At 36.0% G+C, this 24,264-nt stretch overlaps 2 protein-coding genes and 1 pseudogene across 4 annotated transcripts; all 3 read right to left on the reverse strand.

Moving 5' to 3' along the window:
* LOC110689462 overlaps nucleotides 1-24,264 on the reverse strand; it is a 74,294-nt pseudogene that overhangs the window by 4,584 nt on the left and 45,446 nt on the right.
* Nucleotides 8,857-15,112, reverse strand: LOC110689217 (WAT1-related protein At3g28050-like). 3 transcript variants are annotated; one of them, XM_021865943.1, is made up of 6 exons: nucleotides 14,601-15,112; nucleotides 14,267-14,332; nucleotides 10,828-11,908; nucleotides 10,450-10,608; nucleotides 10,180-10,328; nucleotides 8,857-9,275 (listed from the first exon to the last, which is right to left on the reverse strand). In XM_021865943.1, the coding sequence occupies exons 3-6, from the start codon at nucleotides 11,068-11,070 to the stop codon at nucleotides 9,116-9,118; spliced, it is 711 nt and encodes a 236-aa protein (XP_021721635.1). In that variant the 5' UTR covers nucleotides 11,071-11,908; nucleotides 14,267-14,332; nucleotides 14,601-15,112; the 3' UTR covers nucleotides 8,857-9,115. The 3 variants fall into 3 exon arrangements, with proteins under 3 accessions (XP_021721635.1, XP_021721636.1, XP_021721637.1); XM_021865944.1 differs by lacking the exon at nucleotides 14,601-15,112 and having other exon boundaries at nucleotides 14,267-14,584; XM_021865945.1 differs by lacking the exons at nucleotides 8,857-9,275; nucleotides 10,180-10,328 and having other exon boundaries at nucleotides 10,543-10,608; nucleotides 11,795-11,908.
* LOC110689216 (DNA-3-methyladenine glycosylase-like) lies at nucleotides 16,160-21,577 on the reverse strand. The gene is made up of 6 exons (XM_021865942.1): nucleotides 20,927-21,577; nucleotides 20,513-20,584; nucleotides 20,282-20,405; nucleotides 19,632-19,705; nucleotides 16,655-16,712; nucleotides 16,160-16,555 (listed from the first exon to the last, which is right to left on the reverse strand). Exons 1-6 carry the CDS (start codon nucleotides 21,260-21,262, stop codon nucleotides 16,392-16,394), a joined length of 828 nt encoding a protein of 275 aa, XP_021721634.1. The 5' UTR covers nucleotides 21,263-21,577; the 3' UTR covers nucleotides 16,160-16,391.

Consider the following 24,264-nt stretch of genomic DNA (forward strand, 5'->3'; position numbering starts at 1 on the left):
ACTACAACTAAAGGTTGAATTCAAGGGATTAAAACACTAGGGGAATGGGATTCACTCAACCAATAGCAATTAGGCAAATAGGGAGGAATGAGGGTAATGGAATAGCAAAGACCACATGCAAGATCAACATCAAACGATATGAAAACAAATCAGATTACTAAGCTTAGATCCCTCATTAACTCAGCAACAAAAGATACATAATCATATTGCAATAGGTAATGAAACATTTAACTCACATTTCCATGTCGAACCAAACATTTCATGCCATCAAGTTCAATAATCTAGGTTAATTACTCCTATCATGAAGAACTAACAAGCAATCCCATATAATCAAGTTTAGTCGCAATCCATCATCAAAATCACTCCCAAAGTCACATAATCACCAATAGGTTGAGTTTCACCCAACCCCTAGCCAAGAGGACTACTCACAATTCATTGTGAGTACATGCAAATTCCAAGTTTGGATTATAAGCGATTCTATGATTTGGAAAAACAAAGTGATTATCTATGGACAAAGCTAACATGCAATAACAATACATCAAGATTGAGAGAAAATCAAGTGGCTTACAAAACAAAAAAAATAAAATCAGAAAATAATGAAGGACAAATGAAAGAAGTTACTATTGAAGCTTCAAAAATGTTGGATAATTGCTGAAATTCTTGAGATAAATCTTGAAATTTGCTTCTACAATGATTAGATTTGAGAGTTTCTAAAACTAAATCAACTAATTTAATGAAGTTGCTAACTAAGAGAGAGTATCTTTTTTTGCTGAAAACTATTCTACCGTTTTTCTTCTCTCTCCTCGAAAAACGATCTCAAAAGGACCTTAAATAGTCCGTACAAAATTGGCTGAGATCGGGAAAAGGTCCGACCGAACTCTGGGTAGGTTCGGTCGGACTCAGGGTAGGTTCGGTCGAACTCTGTGTAGGTTCGGTCGAACCTCCCTGATCCTTGTTTGGTCGAACTTTTGAGGTTCGACCTCTCCTGCAAAATTGCTGAAAACTGGTTTGACACTGCCTTCACTGCACCCTGGAGGTTCGGTCAAACTTTTCAAAAGTTTGACCACACCTAGGTTCGACCGGACCTTTCAGAGGTTTGGCCACACCTCCTCTTGCACTTCCTTTTCTTGCTTCCTCTCCTTCCCTTTTGCTCCTCTTGCCTTTGTCCATGGCTTCCATACTTGGCCAAGGGGCCTCCCACCGTGCATAGGACCGTCATGGAACCTGCAGAAGATACCAAAGTTCACGAGAGCATGGGGATGATAAAATAATGCATAAAGATTATCAAAATAAGCGCAAATAAGCATTACTTTTCATCAACACATAAAGAAGCCATAAGAGGATAAATGAGGTGGAGAAAACTAAGAAAAATAAGAGGAAAAAGACCTAAATGCTACCCCTAAGAGTGACATAAATGTCACTCATCAGCGGGCGCGAGCTCTTATGCACCAAATTGGCAGATTTCGACCAGGAACTCTCCGCGGTCTGGCCGCGAGTTTGCCGCGGGCGCGAGTAGATTGGAGAGCCCGCGACCCTCTGATCATCCTTTGGGAGCAGGGGATTCGCCGCGCTTTTGCTGCGGGTGCGGGTGCGTTTGCCGCGGGCGCGGGCTAGAAGACCCGCGGGCGCGGATGTTGCCCAGAAAGCTCGCGGAGTTTTTAATGGGTTTCGTACCCATTTTTCTGCGGGCGCGGGGTTTATTGGAGAGGGCGCGGGAATTCCGTTTTTCTTCTCTGCCTATAAATACACTTGTAATTCCTTTTTGAAGATAACTTTTAGATAATTTTCATTAGCTTAATTTTAGAGATAGAAGTTAGAGAGAAGTTCTTGGTATTGGATTTGTATTTCAACATTGGATCAATTGTGCTTGGATTTCTTCATTTTCAATCATTAATGTTAGTAAGATTTTCTTCTTCTAGTTCATCTCTTACTTGATTGATTTAGTTTCATCTTTGATTGCTTGTATTGCTTGGATTTGAATTGGATATTGTAGTTGATATTGCTGTCTCTTGATTTTGATTTAGAATGATGATCAATGCTAATTCTAGTGATTTGTTCTTGAGTTACACCATGATTAGTGAATAGATTAGTTGCTAGGGAGAAGGGGAAGCATGCTTGATTGATAATTTGTGCTAGTTGATGATCTTTGATTGATTCAATTGTTGCAATTAAATTGGTTGACATAGTTTTTCTTGTGATTAATTAGATAAGAAATGATCAACCTATAAGATTAATCTAGATTGCATTGCATTTCTTAATGACATGACCACCAATTTGAGAATTGCTTTAATTGATTGAGTTTGATTGTGAACTTCCTTGATTAGCCATTCATAGTGACCCCTAGTTTGGCCGCTAGGAGATAGCTCTTGAACTCTCTTGATTGCTACTATTGTTTGTCCTTTGCAATGCTTGAATCAAACGAAGAAATTGTCGATTAGCACGATTATTGAATTAGCATGTGGAACCAATATCCCTAACATTTAGCTTATTGAATTACTTGATTAGTCTAATTTTGCTATCATAACACCAACCATTTTCTCACTTCAATCTCCGAAATAGCTTGATTTAGGCTAAAGATAACACCAACTATCTCCTTTGGGTTCGACCCTATACTTACCTATACTTGTTTTAGGTTGGTTTAGGATTTTATAAATAGTGTTTGATTTTGGGATAGGCAATTAATGACTAGTTTATTCATCTATCAAAATGGCGCTGTTGCCGGGGGGGTGAAATTGGTGCTTAGCTTTAGTTGTTGAGTCTATTTCATTTTAATTGAAAAAAAAAATACAAAAATATTTTGTTTCTTAAGGCTACATTTGTAGCCGTGCTACTATTATTTTCATTGAGTTTTGCATGCATAGAGCTCGTGATCGATCCATTGTGCCTTTTGACCCGGAAATCGAAAGGACTTTTTCGAGGAGAAGAATTGCTAGTCGATCGTTTGAATTTAGTTCTTCAAGCGAAGAAGGATTTGAAGAAGTACTAGGCATGGGAGATCAAGCAAGAGTTGCTTTGAAAGAATTGGGAATTCCCGGCGCGTACAACTTTGAGAGTGGAATCGCTCCACCTACAACACCGGCGAATGACTTCGAAATTAGGCCGGCTATGATCGCTTTGATCGAAAGGAGACAATATAGCGGAGCTAAGAATGAGAGTCCGTTGAACCATCTCAAGGAGTTCGAAAAGTATTGCAACACTATCAAAGTGAGAGGAGTTTCTCAAGAATTCATCCGGCTAAAGTTGTTTCCATTTTCTCTCATAGGCCGAGCCTTGGAGTGGTTGTATAAGGAGGTAAAGCCAAATTCCCTTCGAACATGGGACGAAGTCACCAAGGAATTCTTGTCCCGATTCTACCCACAAAAGAAAACGGCAGAGGCTAGAGCTTTGATTCAAGGGTTCAAGCAAAGACCTAATGAAAGCCTCTACGAAGCATGGGAGAGGTATAAAGAGTACCAAAGGGAATGTCCCCACCACGGAATTCCAACCTATCAAGTCATTCAAATTTTCTATGGTGGCCTAATAAGTCCTCAAGGCAAATCATGCCTCGATGGGGGTGTCGGAGGTCCCATAATGAATCGGACGGAAGAGGAAGTGGTGGAGATTGTAAAGGACGTGGTTAAGTACTATAGAGATTGGCAAGATGGTGAGAGGGATTCAACTAGCAAGAGTGGCTCTTCGGTGTACTCTATAGACCATCTAAATGCGATCAACAACTTATCCTCACAAATGACAAACTTGGGGAAAGAAATGACCGCAATCAAGGCCAAGTTGGAAGGATCCTTTTCTTCTCAAGCTTCGAATTCTCCCTCCCAATTTAAGGGGAGAGGTACCTTTTCTAACTCTCAACCCCCTCCCTCTTCAAATAACATGCCTAGTGGTTGCTTGTTTTGTGATGCATGTGGATCTTATGATCATGACTCTTGTAATTGCCCTCATGCTTCTCCGGAATGTGGTGATGATTTTGATAATAGTGAGAGTGAACATGTGAATTATGTGTCAAATAATAATGTGCAAAGGTTTGATAATCAATGAGGTCAATGGAATAGGAATTACCAAAACCAAGGTAATTTTGACAACTATAACCAAGGTGGTGGTTATAGGAACCAAGGGAACCAAAGTTCTCGTGGCAACTATAATAATCAAGGTTATAGTAGTCAAAATCAAAACCAAAATTATGGTAATCAAAACCAAAGTTATGGAAATCATAACCAAGGTAGTGGAAACCATAATCAAGGTTATGGTCAAAATCAAAATAGGGGTAATTGGAACAATCAAGGTAGGGGCAATTTTCAAAATAATTCTCAAAGAGGTCCCCCACCCGGATTTGTTCCAAAGACTCAAGTGAAAATTCCTATTCACAATCTTCTTCTTCTAGGACCAATTTGGAGGAAATAATTGAAAATCAAACCAAGTTGTTGAACACATATATGGCCGTTAGTGACAAGAAGTTCAATGAAATGATGACCCACAACAAAATGCTCGAAAACCAAATTTCTCTACTTGCTAGTGCTTTGAAAGACCAAGCAAGCCCTTCTTCTTTACCTTCCCAAGGCCTAGATCCCAAGAAACCCGTGAATGCTATTGTTACAAGGAGTGGTAAGGTTCTTGAGGAGAGATTTCCTAGGAGGAGTGATAACAAGGAGGTCCCCAAGGAAGTTTTGGTTGAGAATTAGGGAAGTAGAGCATCTTTAGATGAGGTTGTGGTTGAGACACCAAGAGAGGTGAGAGTAGAGAAAAAGATTGTGAAACCCAAGCTCCCTTATCCCCAAAAATTCATGAGACACAAATTGGATGAGCAATTTGGGAGATTTATTGATATACTGAAACAACTTCACCTTTCTCTACCTTTCACCGATGTGATCAACCAAATGCCTAATTGTGCCAAATTCCTCAAAGACATTTTGAGCAGAAAGAGGACTTGTGATGTTGTGGAGACAATCAATTTGACTGAAAATTGTAGTGCGATCATCATGAACAAAATGCCACCAAAGTTGAAAGACCCCGGAAACTTTTCCATCCCTTGTTATATTAACAAGATGCAATTTGATAATGCCTTATGTGACTTAGGAGCTAGTGTAAGCTTAATGCCATATTCGGTTTATCAAAGACTCGATCTAGGGGAACTCTTACCTTCTAACATTACCTTGCAACTAGCCGATAAGACAATCAAGTTTCCAAAAGGTAAAGTGGAAGATGTTCCATTGAGGGTTGGGAAGTTTGTGTTCCCGGTGGATTTTGTTGTCTTAGAAATGGATGAAGATACTACCATTCAAATTATTCTAGGTAGACCCTTTCTTGTTACCTCAAGTGCTATGATAGATGTAAAGTGTGCAAAGATTTCCCTCAAGGTAGGAGATGAGGTCATAGAATTCGATTTGAATGAAAGCATGAAATATCCAAGTTCTTCTCTTGAAAATTTCATGATGATTGACTCTCTTGATCATGTTGTGTCTTCCATGCATGAGCACTTTCTCACCTCTAACGATGCTCTTGAGAATGCTTTGTTCAACAAAGACGAGTTAGGTGTACCATGCAAGGAGGTAGCATTGTATGAGGAATTGCTTAATGGAAGCATGGAGGAAGTGGATGAACAATTGTGCTTGAAGATCTCAAGCCATGAAGCTTTGCAAGCGGCCGCAACAAAAGAAGGTAAAGGTGTGCCTATGGTAGAGCTCAAACTTCTACCATCACACCTTAGGTATGAATTCTTAGACCCAAATTCCACTTACCCCGTCATTGTTAGTGCATCCTTGAGCGAGAGCCAAGCTCAAGAGTTATGTTGTGTCTTGAGAAAGCACCAAGGTGCTTTGGGCTATACTATCGATGATCTTAAAGGTATAAGCCCCGCTTTGTGTACGCACCACATAACGCTTGAGGAAGGCACCCTTCCTTCTATTGAACGACAAAGAAAGCTACACCCTCAAATGGGAGAGGTGGTGAAAAAAGAGATCACCAAGATCTTGGATGCGGCAATCATATTCCCCATCTCAAGCTCTAGGTGGGTTTCTCCCGTTCATGTCGTTCCTAAGAAGGGGGGTATGACCGTAGTCAAGAATGAGAGTGGTGGAGCTCATTCCAACTAGGACGGTCACCGACTGGAGGATGTGTATAGACTATAGACGTCTAAATACATCCACCAAAAAGGATCACTTTCCCCTTCCATTCATTGATCAAATGTTAGAGAGACTAACAAGGCACAAGTTCTAATGCTTCCTTGATGGCTATACCGCGGCCCTCTGATCATCCTTTGGGAGCAGGGGATTCGCCGCGCTTTTGCTGCGGGCTCGGGCTATAAGACCCGCGGGCGCGGATGTTTCCCAGAAAGCCCGCGGAGTTTTTAATGGGTTTCGTACCCATTTTTCCGCGGGCGCGGGGTTTATTGGAGAGGGCGCAGGAATTCCGTTTTTCTTCTTTGCCTATAAATACACTTATAATTCCTTTTTGAAGATAACTTTTAGATAATTTTCATTAGCTTAATTTTAGAGAGAGAAGTTAGATAGAAGTTAGAGAGAAGTTCTTGGTATTGGATTTGTATTTCAACATTGGATCAATTGTGCTTGGATTTCTTCATTTTCAATCATTAATGTTAGTAAGATTTTCTTCTTCTAGTTCATCTCTTACTTGATTGATTTAGTTTCATCTTTGATTGCTTGTATTGCTTGGATTTGAATTGGATATTGTAGTTGATATTGCTGTCTCTTGATTTTGATTTAGAATGATGATCAATGCTAATTCTAGTGATTTGTTCTTGAGTTACACCATGATTAGTGAATAGATTAGTTGCTAGGGAGAAGGGGAAGCATGCTTGATTGATAATTTGTGCTAGTTGATGATCTTTGATTGATTCAATTGTTGCAATTAAATTGGTTGACATAGTTTTTCTTGTGATTAATTAGATAAGAAATGATCAACCTATAAGATTAATCTAGATTGCATTGCATTTCTTAATGACATGACCACCAATTTGAGAATTGCTTTAATTGATTGAGTTTGATTGTGAACTTCCTTGATTAGCCATTCATAGTGACCCCTAGTTTGGCCGCTAGGAGATAGCTCTTGAACTCTCTTGATTGCTACTATTGTTTGTCCTTTGCAATGCTTGAATCAAACGAAGAAATTGTCGATTAGCACGATTATTGAATTAGCATGTGGAACCAATATCCCTAACATTTAGCTTATTGAATTACTTGATTAGTCTAATTTTGCTATCATAACACCAACCATTTTCTCACTTCAATCTCCGAAATAGCTTGATTTAGGCTAAAGATAACACCAACTATCTCCTTTGGGTTCGACCCTATACTTACCTATACTTGTTTTAGGTTGGTTTAGGATTTTATAAATAGTGTTTGATTTTGGGATAGGCAATTAATGACTAGTTTATTGCTCTATCACTTTACAACCCATGTTGTGTAAAATCAGAAACACTTTTAATGTGTTTTTTAAGGCTTTGTATTTGTATGATGACACTATTATTAGTGACACGTTGGTGGTAGGGAAGGTTCTATTGTTAATTATGGAGGAAGGGCCTCGTTTATACATCTTAACGTGGAAAAAAACTGAAACTTTTTGGCCTACAGTAAAACCTTGTAGTAGGCTTGTGGGTGTCTTTCTACCTATTGTTTGACTTTTGAATGGTGTTAAGTTGCTTGGTGATCCCGCTAATTCTGATTCTGGCTTTAGTGGTGAGCTTGTGATGCAGAGGGTGCCAAGACCATTGCGCTAATGGATAAGGTTGCTATGCTGGATGATCCTTAGTGTGAGCTGTTTTACTTAGGGTATGTACCGGAGTTTCTAAACTCTACTTTGCATTGCATACTTGTCCTCCTAGTACTTTTGAGGCGGCTCTGCGCACATTCAACGGGGCTCTTTGATCTTCCTTGGAGGCTTGGAACGTTACTGCTTGGGGGCTTGGGTTTGGCGATTAGCAGTGGCGACTTACCACCTTACCATTTGCATTTGAAGGGCTTGGTGTTTATTTTGTAGGGATGTTTGTCATTATGCTTTTCTTGCTTCTCGGTTATAGTTTGCTGGGTTACAGAATAAGCTTCTACGGCATGCAAGCATTGTTAGTCTTGGACGAGCCTTTGAAGATGCATTGAGTCTATTCAATGGAACGATGGAATCTGACATTTTGAGTAATCCTAGTAATATTGATGCCCTTAAAATCATAAAGAAATTGGCAGATATATATTTCACAAAGGTTACCGCTTCTACTGAATTTGTCTTTTCTTTATTTCCTCAACAATCAGCATTGTGGAAATCACAACAGGGAGATCACACCTCTGCTTGGCTTCGGACAATCCCTATTTCTAGGTTGGGTCAGACGATGAACGCTAAGAGTTTACTGATGTGTGCTGTGCTACCGGTTGAGCGTTCCATTATTTTTCTCTATCACGACGCCGTGTTCTGCTTGTTCAAGGGTTTTTATTAGGGATGTTTTTCGGTGATAACGCGATGTCGTGTGCTGGTATTGTGGGCATTAAATATCTGCATAATGTTGTCCGAGATATCTTTGTTGATGTTTGCTATCGGGTTAGGGATTTCATCTATGAAGGAGGTTAACATTGGGTAGTTTGGAGGGAACGTCTGGGCTCTCAAACCTGCATATGTGTTACTTTATTTTTGGGATCGTGGTCGCGATGTCTGTGTAAACTTGGTAGAGTCTTCTCCTTTGACATAGTCTGAGTTATCTAACTTTGTTCCTGGATGGGTTGTGGCTGATGCGACACATCGAAAGTATGTCAAGTACGAATCCAGTTGTCAGGCAATTAGATATGGCTTCCTTCCTTTCTCTTTCTTTTCACTTGGGGAATTAGAGAAGGAGGCGGTCGCATTATTGAAGCGGGTCCAAAAGTTCTCGAAGACTCAGAAATATGTTATGCTCTGCTATCTTAAAATTTGCTTTGCTCTTCAGAGATCTAATCTACTCTGCTCTGCCAGAAGCTTAAAAGATTAGGGCCTTATTGTAATAGAGAAGAGTGGCTCGATCATTATCCGAATTGAATTCATGTTATGTACAATTATTATAACTTCGAGATGAATTAACCAAATATTATAAGAGAACCTATTGAAAAAAAAAAAAAACAAAAAAAAGGGTACATCCATGATTTTGTCATGCAACCAACAAAGGAATTATTTGAGGATTTGACTCTTCCTCTATGCTATACATCAACTTATTTTCGTCAGCATCTCTCTTATTAAGTATCTCTTCTTCAGATTTTCCTTTTATCAACGTATAGAATCCAACTGCTATAATCAATCCTCCAATTACACTGCACAACAAGAATTATAGAATTTAATATTATCTATTAATTTTTTTGAAACAATATACTTGTAAATAAAATTTTAATTAGGCATATCAATCAATTAAATTATTTTATCTTAGTCGTTCTCCTCTCCTTTTTTCTCTTGGTCTTTCAAAACTCAAAATTGTTTTTGGATATTTTGAATAATAAATGAATTTTTAAGATAGGATGCAAAATAACATTTTAATCGAACAAGACGTCTACCTGCATATCCAACCCTAAAATGAGAGTGAGGGATAGCTCAAGTGGTTATAGATCCCCCCCCCGATTCCAGGAGATTTTGGGATCGATTCTCACCCCTGCCCTTGTGGCTCTCTAAACATCAAAAAAATAACACCCTAAATTCTTATTTTTCATATTAAAAAAAAAAACCTACATTGTTTGGGTGTATGAGCTTTCCTTAGTAGTATTTTTTTTTTTTGAAGCATTCCTTAGTAGTATTATGAATACAAGTAGAGGAAATCGAGTGGAAATTTTCCTCGTGTCTACAACAAATTGTGATACCATTTATCCAAAGAAGTTGTTGTACATTCTATCGATATGTGCGAGAGATAAACCAACAGTAAATACATCTTTTCATGATCTAATGAAGGAGATCATCATTAATTGATTTGAATGATTATGTATTTGCTATATCCATATTTATTGTATAAATGTCGTATGACTATTTATTAATAATATAATTTTACTCTAAAATATTATTTATCTAGAGTTTTGTTTGGGACATCTACAGATTATGGTCAAATGATCAGAGTTTGAGTTTCAAAGTGAACCAACAATGTAACAAGTTTAGTTCTTAATATATAGTACATGATAAAAAATAAAATCAAATTAAAGTCAATAATAAGCAAGGTATAAGAAATTATAGTACCTCCCAAGGTGTAGCACATCCCCAAGGAACAATGCTCCCAATACAACCGCGATAATCATTTGAAGTGGCTTAAACATTGCTATAAATACTGGTCCCTTCACTCTGCATGCCCATGTATCCACAATATTTAACGAACCAAATGTTACTGCCTGTTCAAAGTTTAGACAATATTTCAAAATGAATTTTTTTTAATAGGTTAAATGATATAGAGCAATAAACTTCCAAGTATATTTTGGTCTAATAAGAAAAGAACAAAATTATAAGAATTACCCCAAAGAGAATTGAAACTAGTTCGATACCAATTGTTGGTGTCCAAACGCTTGCATCATTTTCCACAAATAAAGTAACAATTGATACAATTATAGTCTCAAAGATAAATGTAATTAGTATTATTAGCACTTCCGAAGGGTAGTCCCTTGCAATCCAAGTCTGTAAAAAAGAAACAAAGTGATAAATAGCCGAAACATAATACACGTTGAGTTGTTGACCTTAGACATGTTTAAGGAAAAAAAGGTAATAGTAGTAAAAAAAAGAAAAAAAAAGGGTGTATTAACATTATATGACGTATGATTTTGTTACAAGTGTCAATAAAACACATGTATCTACTAAGTATTTTAATACTTTAATGAATTTGAAAAAAATTATTACCTTTGTTACATACGCGAATGAGAGAAGTAAGCAACTCATTGAGAGAAATGCTCCTCCGACAACCCAATTTGGTTGATTTTGAAGTTGCATTAGAGAATGGAGTGATGGTTTGGTAGGTGAAGGGAATATACTACTGATTGGGAGTCCTTGGTAGAAGATCACTACGAATGCTCCACTAATTGATACTATTGTTCCTATCAACTTTAGTATGCTACTTTGTGAACGTAGATTCAAAATCTCCATCCTATATTCCACAATTTTTATAACACGAAATAGATTGATAGATATAAAATATATTCATGGGCCTCAACTATCAGCTTAAACTTTTAGTTGAGTTGATCCTCTAACATGGTATCAGAGCCAGCATGACACAAAGGTCACGGATTTGAATTTCATCCGCCCCTCTTTCAAAGTGGAATTAATTTGCACCAGCTATGAGTGGGTCTGTGCTGCATCCACATTTCAAGCCCAAATATGTGAGGGAGAGTGATAGATATAAAACATATTTATGGGCCTCAACTATCAGTTTAAACTTTTGGTTGAATTGGTCCTCTAACATAGATTATCACATCTCAGCTCAACTTATTTAAGAAATTATGTATGATTTTATAACTAATTAGATTAGGCCACATCAAATTAAACCATGTTTTTGTTTTTTTTCAATTTGCATTTTCTTATTGACCACTAGTATGTATGTACATATAATTCCATACAAAATAATTATGAAAATACCAACATATGTATACAAATATTATTTGATACTTTTTTTTTTTTTTTTTCTATGATTAGCTTATAAAAAGTTTAAAGTTTAGTCAAATTAAAGAAATCATATCAAATCAGAAATGAAACAAATCATGTTAGATGAATTCAACACAACCTAAATTTTGCTCCATTTTTCAAATAAACTATGTGTGCCCATCCACATATGTACACACATATATATTAATTGATCTTAATATATAGTTACCTGAAAATGATGGCTATAATGAAAGTAAAACCAAGTGAAAGATTAATCATTGCTGATGCAAGTGTTGGTGAGCTATAGCGTAATCCAGTGTAGAAGAAGATCGAAACACCAAAACTGCATATGAATTCAGAGTAAAACTTTTCAATATACTCAAGTCGTGCAACCAGGGTGTATCTAAGATATTTGAAATGAAAAGTTTCCTTAGATGATCCTTGTATATGATTTTTATTTTTCACAGTTTTCAATGTATATTTTCAAAAGTAATGATAAATTAATATTTTAAAATTTTCACATTAGTATGAATATGTTTTCATTATTATCAATCAATCAATATCAATACTACATACTAAAAAAAATACTAGCAATGACACGTGTCATCTCCTAGTATATCCTTGGGTTTTTTTTTTTTTTTTGGTACAAAAATAAATTTTACAGAGTAATTATTTTTTTTTTGATAAGAAAATTTTACATGAACGATTTCCATAAAAATTGTTGAATTGTAAATTAATTCCCTATTTGTGTTGGTTTAAAAACTTATTCCCATAATATTGTCCACGTAGGATTGGAAAAAGGTTTGGTGTTTTTTTTTTACAAAGAACCGCTAACGGTAATAGCGGTTCTATACTTGTTATAAAACCGCTAATGTCGTCAGCGGTTATTATATTAAGTTTTAACTTGTGAAGTTTTCTTATACAAGCACCTAATACAAGAACTGCTAACGACATTAGCGGTTCTATAATCATAGAACCGCTATCATCGTTAGCGGTTCTTCGCCAAAAAAAAAAATTACCAAACCTACGTGGACAATATTGTGGGAATAAGTTTTTAAACCAACGCAAATAGGGAATTAATTTACAATTCAACAATTTTTAGGGAAATCTTCCAATTTTACATAGTATTAAACAAACAAAAACAAACAAATCTTATACAAAATAATTCCCTAATTTTATAAAATATAATTACTTAAATTAAAAAAGATTTGACATATAATTACTTAAAATAAAAAAGATTTGACATATCTTTGACACAAATATTTATATAGCTATAAATAAAAAGTCTTAACATAATTTTAAATATATTTTACATTCATTTTATATCGAGCATATCTTTTTTTTTTTTTGAGAAAATATCTAGCATATCTTTCGTAATCCTTTATTTTGATCACAATTTGTCAATTATGTTTTTTTGATTTTTTTCGTTAATAAAAAACTAATTATAGTCCTAGTTTAATAATAGATATAGAAAATTACCATGCATGCCACGAGAACTAACCTAGTATATTATATATCATGGCGAAAGTGACAAACCTTCATTATCATTCCTCAAATGAAATATATGTTACAGAATTATTTTTATTACAAATATATGGAGCAATGGACAACTAACCAAACATGGGCACGGGCCGTGCCGGCATGGGCCCGGCACGACTGCGGCACGACACGGCACGGCGGCCCACCTGTGGGCCGTGGACCGTGCAGTGAACACTTTTTTGGAAATCGGCACGGGCACGACACGTAGCACGGCGGGCGGCACGGTGGTCGACACGTGGGCCGGCACGCTGGCACGACCCGCCGGCACGGCACGACACTATTGTACACTATTGTACGATTTTTAATTATCATTAATTATTTTGTATTATTAAATTATCGTACATTCGTACCGGCTACCGTCATATAATAAAATAAGTTATTCTTCAATTTTTTGTGTTTTCGGATTATCGTACTCGTATTTTTTTTTATTATATGCATTGTTGTTTTATGCTAAATTAATAAAATTGTTTTTATTTGTTTATATAAACTTAAACATAATTATTAATTAGATAAATAATTTATATAACCTAAATTAAAATAAAGTTGTTCAAAAAATGTAAACAAATTATATTAACATAAACATAAATTAATCACATATATTAAGTTGTACTAAAAAAAATATATCGTTTAATTCGTTTTTTTTATTTATTAAAAAAAAAAATAAAAAGGATGGCACGATTTGGCCCGCGGCCCGGCACTAACTATACCCCCTCCCTACAAACAGTAGTGGAAAATTACCTCTTTTGCTCCGGTTAAGATTGGGGGTAGGGGTTAGCCACTAGCCAATACCAAGAGAAAATGGTGACCAAGTAATTTGAAGTAAAATGGATATGTGTATATAAATTATGTTATGTTTAATACTCTCTCCATTCTTTATTTTATCTTCTCAGTTATTGTAATATAAAATGAAGCAATAGGTGACCTGGAAAATTGCAGGTTATTTTTTTTGGTTCATTTTTTACGAGCAATTTTTTTTTTTTTGTTTTTTTTTTTTTTACACAACGAGCTAGATTTTTCGAAATAGGGGTACATAAAGTCAAGGGATCCCTATTTCCAATAAAATGAACACCTTTGAAAGCAACAATTAATTAAAAAAAAAAAGAAAAAAAAAAAAACAAACATAAAGTATGATTGTATTGAAAAGAAAGATCAATAATCATACTTGAGGATGGCAAGCAGGAATATCCGCAAAATTGTAGAGCATCCAATAGGTGGAGGTGGAGTTTTTCTGTTCAAATCCAATTAACAACCAATACAAACAATATTTTCAAAACTTTAGAAATGAATGAAATCTTAGCTTTGTATTTCAATCTCATTCCATATTTCCATCCGAAATTAATTGTTATTGATCACAATTATAGTGTAATTAATTCGGATTGGGTCAGAAGATGAAGGTAGGTATCAAAGAAAATAATGGTATAAGAACGATAATTGGTGAGAGGTTACTCGAGTTTAATTTGATCATTTACCAATATAGAAACATATCGAAGACATACCTATGATAAAGGAAAGCAGCCGGGATAAGAAAGAGTGCAGCGATGGCATGAGTGTAAGCAATGTAAACATAGTTGCTCATTCTCTTTGCCGTTGCTGCCTTGTTCAGTGTATTGCTAACCACAAACATCACTTCCATTGCCAATACTATTGTTAATAACTTTACTTCCCACATCTTTTTTCTCTCTTCTGATCTTGATTTTCTTCTGTTTTTTTCTCTCTATTCTAAGCTTAAGTTAAGTTTCTCTTCTTTCTCTTGATCTTCTCATCAAATTAAATGATTACAAACTAAAATTAATATATATCCATAATTTTGAAGTATTATTATGTAATTATAGTATAATAAAAAACTAAGATTAACAACCCCACATGGCCTCACTAATCAACAAAATTTATTATTGATTTTATTATTCGAATAGTCCGTAGGTTTAATTTGTCAATAATACACAATCAATTTTTAGGTAGGTCCACCAAATGCCTTATAAAAATAAAAATAAAAAATAAATCCGGCAGGTCCACCAAATGATTTCCCTAATGGAGATTAAAAAAATAGTCTATGATTGGAAAATTATACAGTTTTTTTCTTTTTAATATATATATATATATATATATATATATATATATATATATATATATATATATATATATATATATATATATATATATATATATATATATATATATATATATATATATATATATTTTGTTGCTGCTTAGAGAGCCACAAGGGCGGGTGATGAAAATCGATCTCATAATCTCCTAAAATCGGGAGGAAAGTTCTAACCACTTGAGATATCCCTCAATTCTTTAATAATATGGAATAACCCCTATTTTAATTAAACATTTTTTTTATTCATGGACAAAGTAACCCTTATTTCATTTTAATACTCCCTCCGTTTTTAAATACTTGCTCCGCTTTTCTTTTTCGGCCGTTTTTAAATACTTGCTTAATTTCCTTATTTGAAAAACTTTTACAATATTTAACTAATTTCTTTCACCTAATTGACCCACCACATATTTTCTCTCCTCCAATCCTCTCCACTATTGCTTTTTACAATTTTTATTCTTCCGCTTACCCCACAACCTCCATATATTATTATTTTCTCTCATTTCTTCTAAAACTACGCGCATGGAGAAATAGAGGAAGTATTTAAAAACGGAGGGAATAATGTTTTTAAAAACATCAAATATTTATATGTAATTAGCAATCTAATAAGCAGTGCTTTGTTGCCAATCAAAACAATAACCTCAAAAGGAAGGATTATTCCTTACGGAGTAAGTGGATCATGTTTTACTCATAATTACAAGTAGGGCGTATTCTCATATGTTTATTTTCAGTTCAGTTCAGCTCTAATAAGTTTAGTTCAGTTCAACTCCTAATTTCCTTCTCTTATAAATATTCAGTTCAGTTCAGCTTTAATAAGTTCGGATCAGTTCAACTCAGCTCTAATAAGTTATGTTCTGTTCGGTTGAGTTTAATTTAGCTCAGTAAAGTTCAGTCAATGAGAATAAGCCCGTAGTCATGTACAGTATTTGGGAGCTTATCTGTAATAACCAACATATCAACTGTTGTATTTTAGGGACTAATAAGCACCTCAAAAGGGAGGGCAAAAAGTATCCCTATTCTCATCCTGCGTAGTTAGACTACCTATAAGAAGTGTTGGTTTAATAGTCCTTACCAAAAATAAATAAATAAAAGGCACCTCATCAAAAGGGAGGGCTAAAAGTGCATTTCTTTGTCCTCTTAATATACATTGATGTGGTTAGAAGGGGCCATAAGAATTATTTTCCTGTCAAGGAAGCCTAAGTGAGTTCTTTGGAGCACTAATCCATGGACTACCTGCGACCGCGAATCTCCATAATGCATTTACATGCTCAGGCAAAGCATAATTAATGCCAACACGAGGACCAACTACTATCTTTTCAGGCTTTGGCCCGTCAAGAAGCTCTAAACCGCCTGCATATATCATAGAAAAATCGTCTAATTTCAGCCTGATTATGCAGATTTTAGAATAACAAACACGACAAAGGACAAGGTATCTTACGATATTCTTACCAGGCACATAAAGGGGATGATTTGACCATTCGGTTGATAATCCAAGTGCTTGTCCAACCTGTTCATGAACATTATAACCAAAAAGTTGAGAGGTGCACTTGGACTTGTTTTACAAAAATTGATTACCTATTAATAAAGGCCTATATTTAGCAAAAAATACTGCTTATCTATATCATATTATCATTCAACAAAAGGATGTCATGTTCATTACTTCTGGTTATCTCCATTAAAATAAATAAAAAAATATAAAAAAAAAATGCACAGATTCCCTCCTCCCTCAATTAGCCAGCCAGTTTATTTAAGGGTACATAACACCCCTGATGGCAGTTACAAGTAGTCGCCCAGAGACCAGATTAGACATGTTATACATGGAGTGCATTGCACATTATTACTGATAAATGATTGTTTCACCGGTGACTCAATGTAAATAAAGACGGCTAAACACGGGTGATGATCTTTGCTAAGAAAAAGTTCAACGCCTATAGGTAAATTAGTATTATTGTTAGGGGTGACAATATCATCCAAACCCGATGGATAACCATCCACCTGATCCAAATATATGGATGAAAACCCGAACTTAAGCGGATAACGGATGGATGATGGATGGATCGGGTAACGGATCGAGTCAGATACGGATGATGATACATTCAACCCATCACCCGACCTATCCATCCACCCGTTAAATTTATATATAAAATAAAAAAATAAAAATAAATATCTTTTTTAATAATTTAATGTCTATTGTAGTGTTAGGAATTGACATTTGTTTTAATTTAGTTAAAAGGATCAAGTATTAGAAAGATGTATCAAAGTTTTAATAAAATTGATCACTTTTTTTGTCAAATCTTGATTTTAGTTATGAAAATGAAAACTTATATTTATATATTAATTTCACCAGAATTATCACCCGATCCACCCGATTCATCCATGGATGACAGATGGATCGGATGTGGATGAAAAAATATTAGGTGATGGATGGGTCGGGTGATGGATGGATCGTTGGTGGATGGAGGCGGATGAAGCATTACCCAACCCACCTCCGATCCATTGCCATCTCTAATTATTGTCCCAGAATGCCTCTTAGGACACTCCAAGAGTACAACATTGGTGAGTTTAATAAATCAAAGAGAAATGCAAAAGTCGGTGGTGCATGCATTTGAAAAAGAATAAAGGATTAGATCAGATAAAGGTGATAAAAAATCGGGCCAGGCCAGGTCTTAACATAATTGTTCGTGCCCATACTCGTAAAAAAGTAGCGGGCTTGTGAGGCCAAAACAGGCTTTTCGGGCCGGGTTCGGACTTTTTAATTAAAATTCCGTTTTTAAGCTTGCCCAAACCCGCCCTGTTTTCGGGCGGGCCGATGTTGATCACCTCTAGATCAGATGTAAATAATACTTGTATCATTTAGTGTCTGATGTAGATGAAATAGAGAACTAGGCTACATGGGTCATACTAAATATTCCGTATCTAGGTATCATGGCCTGCCACAAGGAACATATTTCAATTACTTAGGGGTCGTTTGGTTCGCACGAGAGAATCGGAATGCAATGAACAAAGGGAAAGGAGAAGAATGGAATGAAAATACCCTATTTTTGCTTTGTTGTTTGTTTTTAAAACAAAGGAATCATTCACACCACCACACCACCACCACCACACATTTCATCTTTCTCAGCCACCAAACCCCTCATAGGCCCTCCCCCGCCCCTCGCCGGCTATCCCCCTACCCTCGTCGCCCTTCCCCTCGCTTTGCCGCCGCTAATCGCGTGAGCCTTGACCACCCCTCCCTCGCAAAAACCACCCCTAGCCCCGCAAAACCCTAGCCCCGATCTCCCTCTCCCTCGAAACCGTCGCCTGGCCCTCCAACCACCCTCGAAGCCCTAGCCGCTAGGGTTTCGAGGGTGGTGGGAGGGCCAGGCGACGGTTTCGTGGGAGAGGGGGATCGGGGCTAGGGTTTTGGGGGGCCAGGGGTGGTTTTTGCGGGGCTAGGGGTGGTTTTTACTGGGGAGGGGGCGCAGCGGTGGTCGGGGGAGGCTCGGCGGTTGTCAGGGTAGGGGCGGCAGTGGTCTGGTTTTCCGGTGGTGTTGGTAGGTGTGAAGGAGGTGATGTGGTGGTGTGAAGGTGGGTAGGGAAAAGGAATGGGAAAGTCTAGGGAGGTGGAGAATGGAGTTGGAAGGATTTGGAATAATAAGGAGGGTAAAGGGAATGATTTAAAGTGCTAAACAAACATCAAACAAAGGGAATCGAGTCAGTTGATTCCCATTCCCTTTCCTGATTACCCCCAACCTAACAGCCCCTTAGTATTATATAGTTCACAATCCTTCTCATACTCTGTTGAAGAGATTTGCAGTTGTTTGAGGTGTTATATGCAATATAAAGAGGACCATATGTGATGCTTTGATGTGGAGTATATCTTAAGGTCTTCTGCTTATTAATGATACTAACAAGAATAGAACATAGAAATTCACAGAGGTCCATGAGCTACAACAAAATGAAATGGACAAAGAAAGGAGAAGCATGGCCATGAAGTAATCAGTATTAAAAGTTTTTCTATTTCCAGGGACGACAATGACCGCATAATAAATATATAAGCAGAATACAAAATGTGTATACCACTGATTTTGAGCATTTTTTTGAATAAATAGATGGTAAACGTTGCAGACCTAGCATTACAAAATTCTAAATCATGTGAATGTATCTCGAATGTCACCCCTTACCAGAAAACTAAAGGAAATATAGAACTTTTTATCATCTTTTTCCATGTTAATAAGAAATAGAGCTTTGCAATAATATGATTTGAACATTACAGTAATTCATTTTTTATATGATGGTCTTTGAAATCATACTGTGTGATTGCTAACAGTTTAGATTAAAAGATACCCTTTCTGACATCAAATGGCAATACCATTAAGTGATGCTATTAAGCATTTACTTATAGCCAACTTAATGAAAATAGGGACTGTAAAGATTGGCTGCTGACCTTTCCTGGCCCAGCAAGAAGAACAACAGGCTTATCAGTAATCTGACCACGACGCTGCTGAATGGTTGTCAAACCTGCAACATTAAGCCACATAATCAAAACACTATCCATCTACTGATTAAGGATTTTAGGCTGCAATAACCTTGACTCTCATCACCTCTCCTTCCCCACTATTTTATACTATTAGAAAATTATGGAATGCTCTTCTTCATCAAAGATTCGTTCTTGTTGTCTTGTACAAAAGATGAGTATTGAGTATCATACTTGCATCCACCAACGAAAAATAAAGAATCGATAGAATAAACCAGACTTGAAGGACCAATACCGTCTGAATTTCACATTCAACCAACTACATAACATGTATCATGAAATATCACATCACATAGCTACACTTGCATAGCATCATGCTAAAAGCACAAAGATATAACATGTACAAGCAATATATCTTGTCCATGGGATGAGTATTGAATATCATACTTGAACGAAAAAGAAATATTTTATAGAATAAACCAAACTTGGAGGACCAATACCTTCTAATTTCCACATTCAAGCAACCACATAACATGTTTTCATATAACATGATTTCACATAACAACACTTGCATAGCATCAAGCTAAAAGCACAACGATATAACATTGACAAGAAATTACCGCTAACTGGAGCACAAGAACGTATCAATACAGCAGCTCCAACACCCTCCTTATCAGCAACAATATTAAGCATCATGTGAAGACCATAGCAAAGATACACATAAGCATGCCCACCTGGTCCAAACTACCCAAATTGCACAAGACAAACAAACAAGATTCATACTTCATTAAAAAGGTATAAGTTCTTAAGTTGCCTAGCAGTTCTAGCTGTTCACAACATTCTTATCTTACAACAGGAGCTGTTCTAGCTGTAACGCCGAAGCGACCATGACATGCTGAATCATTCGACCTATACGCTTCCACCTGCAAAATTTAACCACCCATTCCAGCTTAGGAATTGCCTGAAAACCTTGACACAACCTTCTCCAGAAATTGGGTCTTAAACTAACCCACAAACCAAATTGATAATACAGAGAAAATCCCCCCCCCTGGCCCCTCCCCCCCCCCACCCCCCCCCCCCCCCAAAAAAAAAAAAAAAAAAAAAAAGGGAATTTGATCATGATTTTATGACCCCTAAAACTGAATTCAAGGACATTTTTTACAGTTTAACAAAGCAAGAAAAGTAGTACTAGAGCAATTTTCCATTTCGTTGAGTAATTTTGTCAAACAGTTGGTGTGCTTAATCAATAACAAATGAAATCCCACCTCAGTTATCTGAAGTATAACATCGTCACGACGAAGAAACTTGCCGAGAAGAAGTGGGGCAAGATCAAGAGCATCAATGGAGCAAAAATCGGGCCCTAAAATAGCCAAATTCTGGTAATTAATCTGAGAATTGTTGGAAATTGGAAGTTCAGGAGATAATTGGGTTTTCAATTTGAATTTGGCCTTGGATGCGCGAAAGTTGACTTTTGATTGAGATGGGTTTTCGTCGGAATTAGATTTAATGCGACGCTTTGATCGTTGAGGTCTGGTCATTGAAGCGCAACTTCGCCGGCGATGAGAAGGGAGGAGTTGAACGGTAGTCGGGTAAAGAAGCATAAACTATGTTAACAAAGATACGGATTTATTTTTATATTTTTGGCGGGTGTTCATAATGAGGTACCCGTTTGTTACCTGAAATTGTTAGGCACTATAGCATTACCGTTGTATTATTTTTTTTTTTATTATTTTTTTTTAATAAGAAAATTACAAAAGTTAGGTAAGTCTTCTCTCAACGTTGTATCCTAACTTATCTAAAGAAATAAAATAAGAGAACTTAGCATCTACATTTAGGGTCAATGTTTATACAGCCTGTAATTTGATGGCCTATAGCTGCAACATAATTTGCTACACGATTAGCTTCTCGATACACATGGCAAGAGAAACAACCTCAAAGTGAGCCAACAACTTCTTGATGTCGTTCATGAGCAATTGAATTTTCCTAGGACAACGTGCTTTATCCTGCAAAATATTTATAATTAAAAGGTTATCATCTTCAATAAAAAGTTATCGTATATTATGTTCAACAGCTAAGAGAAGACTGTTACGGAGAGCTGTAGCTTCTGCAATAATAGGAGTCGAGGTACCAAGATTATAAGCACGACTAACTACATTATTTCCTGTATAATCTCTAATAACAATTTCGGCTGACCCAAAGTTATTACGAACAGAACCATCAAAATTAATTTTGAAAACACCAGAGGCAAGAGGGGACCAAGCTACTTGGATGATTTTATGGTAAAGAGGAGAATGGGTCTTAGGAACAATGGCATTAAAAGAATCAAGATGAGAACGAATATTCCATTCTGTAAATATTTTGAAAGCTCTACAATAAAAACTCATAATAGTAGTGGGGGATCGATTAAGAATAAGAGCATTATGACCTTTCCATATACTCCATAAAGAAACAATAATCTTTTTTATCGGAAGGTTAACATTATGACGAATATCCCGAAAAAAAGCAAGGAGATTCGGGGTATTAACATGAGTTCCCATTCAATAAGTGACGATATCTGCATCCCAATACTGTCTAATAAATGGACAATTTAGAAACAGATGATCCTGTGTTTCAGCATGTGAATTACAAAAGGGGCATAAATGAGGGACATTAATATTACGGTAAATCAAATTATTACTAGTTGTAAGACCATTATGTAGTAGTTGCCAAATAAATATCTTTAGTTTTGGAGCAATATCTAGTTTCCAAATCCAAGAAAATTCCCATTTTGCAGGAAAATTAAAATTATGAGCTAACAGATTGCCGACTTAACTGTAAACTCTCCTTTACCAGATAAACCCCAACAGGGATCATCTAAAAAATTATTAACTGGCAAAGGAATACCTTTAATGGTCTGAACTATGTGAGGAGGTACCGGTAAAGAAAGAGTAGCAATATCCCAAGAATGATCTTCAATAGTATATTGATCAACCATAAGGTCTAGATTTTGAATATCAGAAATATTTAAATCAATAAAGTAACCAAATTTGTAGATGAACACCAATTATCTAGCCAAAAAAGAATATTTGAACCTGATCCAACTTTCCATCTCAGCCCCTTAAGAAGAAGAGGGCGAACTTGTAAATTTTTTCTCCAAATCCAGAAGTCCTTAGCATGAGGTTTACACTAAAAAAAAGAGTTATGTTTGAAATATTTAGCCCGAATAGTACGAACCCACAAATTATTGTAATCCAAGATTATTTTCCAACCTAATTTAGCAAGGAGGGCAGAGTTGATTGCTTCTGTTTTTTCTTAAACCTAATCCTCCTTGACTTTTGGGTTGACAAATTTTGTCCCAAGAAATCATGGGGAGGCCCTTTTTATTCGGAGATTGTTTCCAAAAAAAAATTACGGTTAATTTGATCCAAAGAGTTAGTAATTGTTTTAGGAAAACACACAGAAGTCATAGCATAAGAAGGAAGAGCTTCCAAATGACTTTGAATTAAAACAGTTTTACGTGCCTTTGAAACTGAGTTGACAGACCAGTTATTCAATTTGTTTTCTGCTTTTGCTAAAAGGTGATGAAAATTCTGTTTAGTAAAAGACCAGAAGTTAAAAAGGACCCCTAAATAACGGCCAAGGAATGATTTAGGAGTCATATTGAAATAACTTTCTAAATTAACTTTTCTAGAATTATTTACTAGCTTTGAAAAGACTATAGAGGACTTATGAAAATTGATCAATTTCCCGGACATTGAAGAAAATTCATTAAGGATATCCCTAAGATTAGCACATGCTCTAGATTTGGCCTGACAAAATAATAAACTATCGTCTACAAACAGTGAACAAGGGATGACCAGAGCAGATGGGGTAAATTTGAGACCAATGCTAGATGATTTATCTAATGATTGTTGAAGTAATTTTCGAGCAATAACTTCTACAAATAACAAAGAGAACCGGAGATAAAGGATCCCCGTGACGTAGTCCTCGAGTGATTAATTCTGTAGAGTTTTTATTTACATAACCCAAGTAAGAAACCGTAGTGACACAAGACTTGATCCATGTAATCAAAGTTTCATTAAATCCAAAAGCTTTTAAAGTATCCCATAGGAAATCCCATTCAACCCGATCATATGCTTTTTCCATATCTAATTTTAAGGTTAACCATCCTGACTTATTTTTGGACTTATTAAACATATTTAAGATTTCTTGGACCAACAAAACATTATCTTAGATTTATCTTTCCGGGGCAAAAGCATTTTGATATGGTCCTATAACTTTCTTTAAGAATGGTTTAATTCGATTTACTAGGAGTTTAGCTATTGCTTTATAAATTGTAGTACAAAGACTAGTAGGGAGAAATTGATGTGCCTTATTTGGATTGTTAGTTTTTGGAATTAGTGTAATAATCGTATGATTAAGTTGTCTTAATAATATACCACTATGAAAAAACCTTTTATTGCTTTACAAATATCCATTCCAATAATAGGCTAATAATATTGGAAAAATTTCGGCCCAAAACCATCCGAACCTGGAGCTTTATATGGAGACATATCGAAGAAGACTTGTTTGATTTCTTCATCTAAAAAAGGTTGCGTCAAGGTTAGATTGTCTTCACAAATAA

This window comes from Chenopodium quinoa, unplaced genomic scaffold, assembly GCF_001683475.1.
Source record: "Chenopodium quinoa cultivar QQ74 unplaced genomic scaffold, ASM168347v1, whole genome shotgun sequence".
NCBI lineage: Eukaryota > Viridiplantae > Streptophyta > Magnoliopsida > Caryophyllales > Amaranthaceae > Chenopodium > Chenopodium quinoa.

What these genes read in the sequence shown, in the direction of transcription:
- LOC110689217 (XM_021865943.1), bottom strand. Translation starts at nt 11,070, where the DNA reads ATGGAGATTTTGAATCTACGTTCACAAAGTAGCATACTAAAGTTGATA. An exon ending in CATTCGCGTATGTAACAAAG is followed by an intron (nt 10,609 to 10,827) that starts GTAATAATTTTT and finishes TCTTTTTTACAG; the next exon opens with ACTTGGATTGCAAGGGACTA. An exon ending in GATGTGCTACACCTTGGGAG is followed by an intron (nt 9,276 to 10,179) that starts GTACTATAATTT and finishes CTTGTTGTGCAG; the next exon opens with TGTAATTGGAGGATTGATTA.
- LOC110689216 (XM_021865942.1), bottom strand. Translation starts at nt 21,262, where the DNA reads ATGCTTCTTTACCCGACTACCGTTCAACTCCTCCCTTCTCATCGCCGG. An exon ending in TTCTTGCTGGGCCAGGAAAG is followed by an intron (nt 16,713 to 19,631) that starts GTCAGCAGCCAA and finishes GTTCATGAACAG; the next exon opens with GTTGGACAAGCACTTGGATT. An exon ending in TCATCCCCTTTATGTGCCTG is followed by an intron (nt 16,556 to 16,654) that starts GTAAGAATATCG and finishes TGATATATGCAG; the next exon opens with GCGGTTTAGAGCTTCTTGAC.